The 1,463-nt window shown below is 45.0% G+C and overlaps 1 protein-coding gene across 1 annotated transcript; it reads left to right on the top strand.

Moving 5' to 3' along the window:
- Positions 1-221: 221 nt before the first annotated feature.
- LOC145399736 (uncharacterized) lies at positions 222-701 on the top strand. The gene has a single exon (XM_080272284.1). The coding sequence runs from the start codon at positions 222-224 to the stop codon at positions 699-701; it is 480 nt and encodes a 159-aa protein (XP_080128410.1).
- The last annotated feature ends 762 nt before the right edge of the window (positions 702-1,463 follow it).

Raw genomic sequence — 1,463 nt, 5'->3', positions numbered from 1 at the left:
GAGTGGCCAGAGAAGTACTTGGAGAAACATCGGGAAAGCGACGTACAACTAGAGAAGAATGGTGGTGGAGAGAAGACGTTAAGAATGCACTAAAAAGGAAAAAGGGAACAAAGAAGCAGTGGGAGCAAAGCAGATCGTGGTAGGACAAGATGGTGTAGAGAAGTGGAAAGAAGTTAGCACGGAAAGCAGTGGCAGTGGCTAAGGCTGAGGCTTGTCGTGATATGTATGAGAAGCTGGAAACACCTGAAGGAGAGAAGAAAATATACAGGATAGCAAGGATTAGGAACAAGTCTACTGAGGATGTAAATCATGTGAAGCAGATGAAGGATGTAAACGGTGTGTTGCAAATCGATGAGATGAAGATACAAGAGAGATGGAAGAAGGGCCTATTAAATGAGGAGAACCCACGGGATCATCAGGATGAAGGAATACCATACCTAGGTCTTACGAGATGTGTAGAGAGAGCAGAAGTGGTGAGAGCACTTAAAAGAATGAAAAACAACAAGGCAATTGGACCAGATGAGATCCCGGTGGAGGCATGGAGGGCCCTGGGAGAAGCGGGAGTGGATTTGTTGTGGAATTTAATGTGCAGGATAGAGGAGCAGGAAGAGATACCAGATGAGTGGAAGGAGGTATCATCTTCAAGGAGAAAGGAGATGTACAAGAGTGTGGGAATTATCGACTGCTGTCACACACAATGAAGGTTTGGGAAAGGATTCTGGATGAGAGACTGAGGCTGGAGATCGAGGTGGCCAGAGGTCATTTTGGTTTTATGCTGGGAAGAGGAACAACAAACCCAATATTCATACTGAGACAATTGGCAGAAAAGTAGAGAGAATAACAGAGAGAACTACATATGGTATTTATAGATCTAGAGAAGGCCTATGATAGAATACCGAGACAGTAGTTGTGGAGGTGATTGAGAGAGAGAAAAAAGTACTGGAAAAATATGTAAGACTGGTAAGGGAAATGTACAGGAATGTTAGGACGCGAGTGAGGAGTCGAGCAGGCATGACGGACAGTTTTGGAGTGGAGGTGGGGCTGCATCAGGGCTCTGCGCTGCGCCCCTTCCTTTTTAACATCGTATTCGACGTGTTGACAGAGGATGTAAGAATGGGGACACCGTGGGACATGATGTATGTCGATGATGTGGTTTTGGTGAATGAGTCAAAAGAAGGGATCGAGCACAGACTGAATGAATGGAGATTAGCACTGGAGAGTAGAGGAATGAAAATAAGTAGAACAAAGACAGAATATATGATGTGTACAGAGCAGGTGCACGATAGACGTGAAAGTATTAGGCTGGATGGTGTGCAGCTGAAGAGGGTGGATGCATTTAAATACCTGGGATCCACCTTATCAGCAGACGGTAGTGAAGATAAGGAAATAATCGGAAGAATCCAAGCAGGATTGAGAAGTTGGAGAGACGTATCAGGAGTATTGTGCGACAGGAGAATGCCAGT

The sequence above is a fragment of the Coenobita brevimanus genome, chromosome 50 (genome assembly GCF_032717465.1).
Source record: "Coenobita brevimanus isolate Jiangsu-jjx chromosome 50, ASM3271746v2, whole genome shotgun sequence".
NCBI lineage: Eukaryota > Metazoa > Arthropoda > Malacostraca > Decapoda > Coenobitidae > Coenobita > Coenobita brevimanus.
Note: the sequence above shows the minus strand (reverse complement) of the source record. Positions and strands in the feature narration are given on the sequence as shown.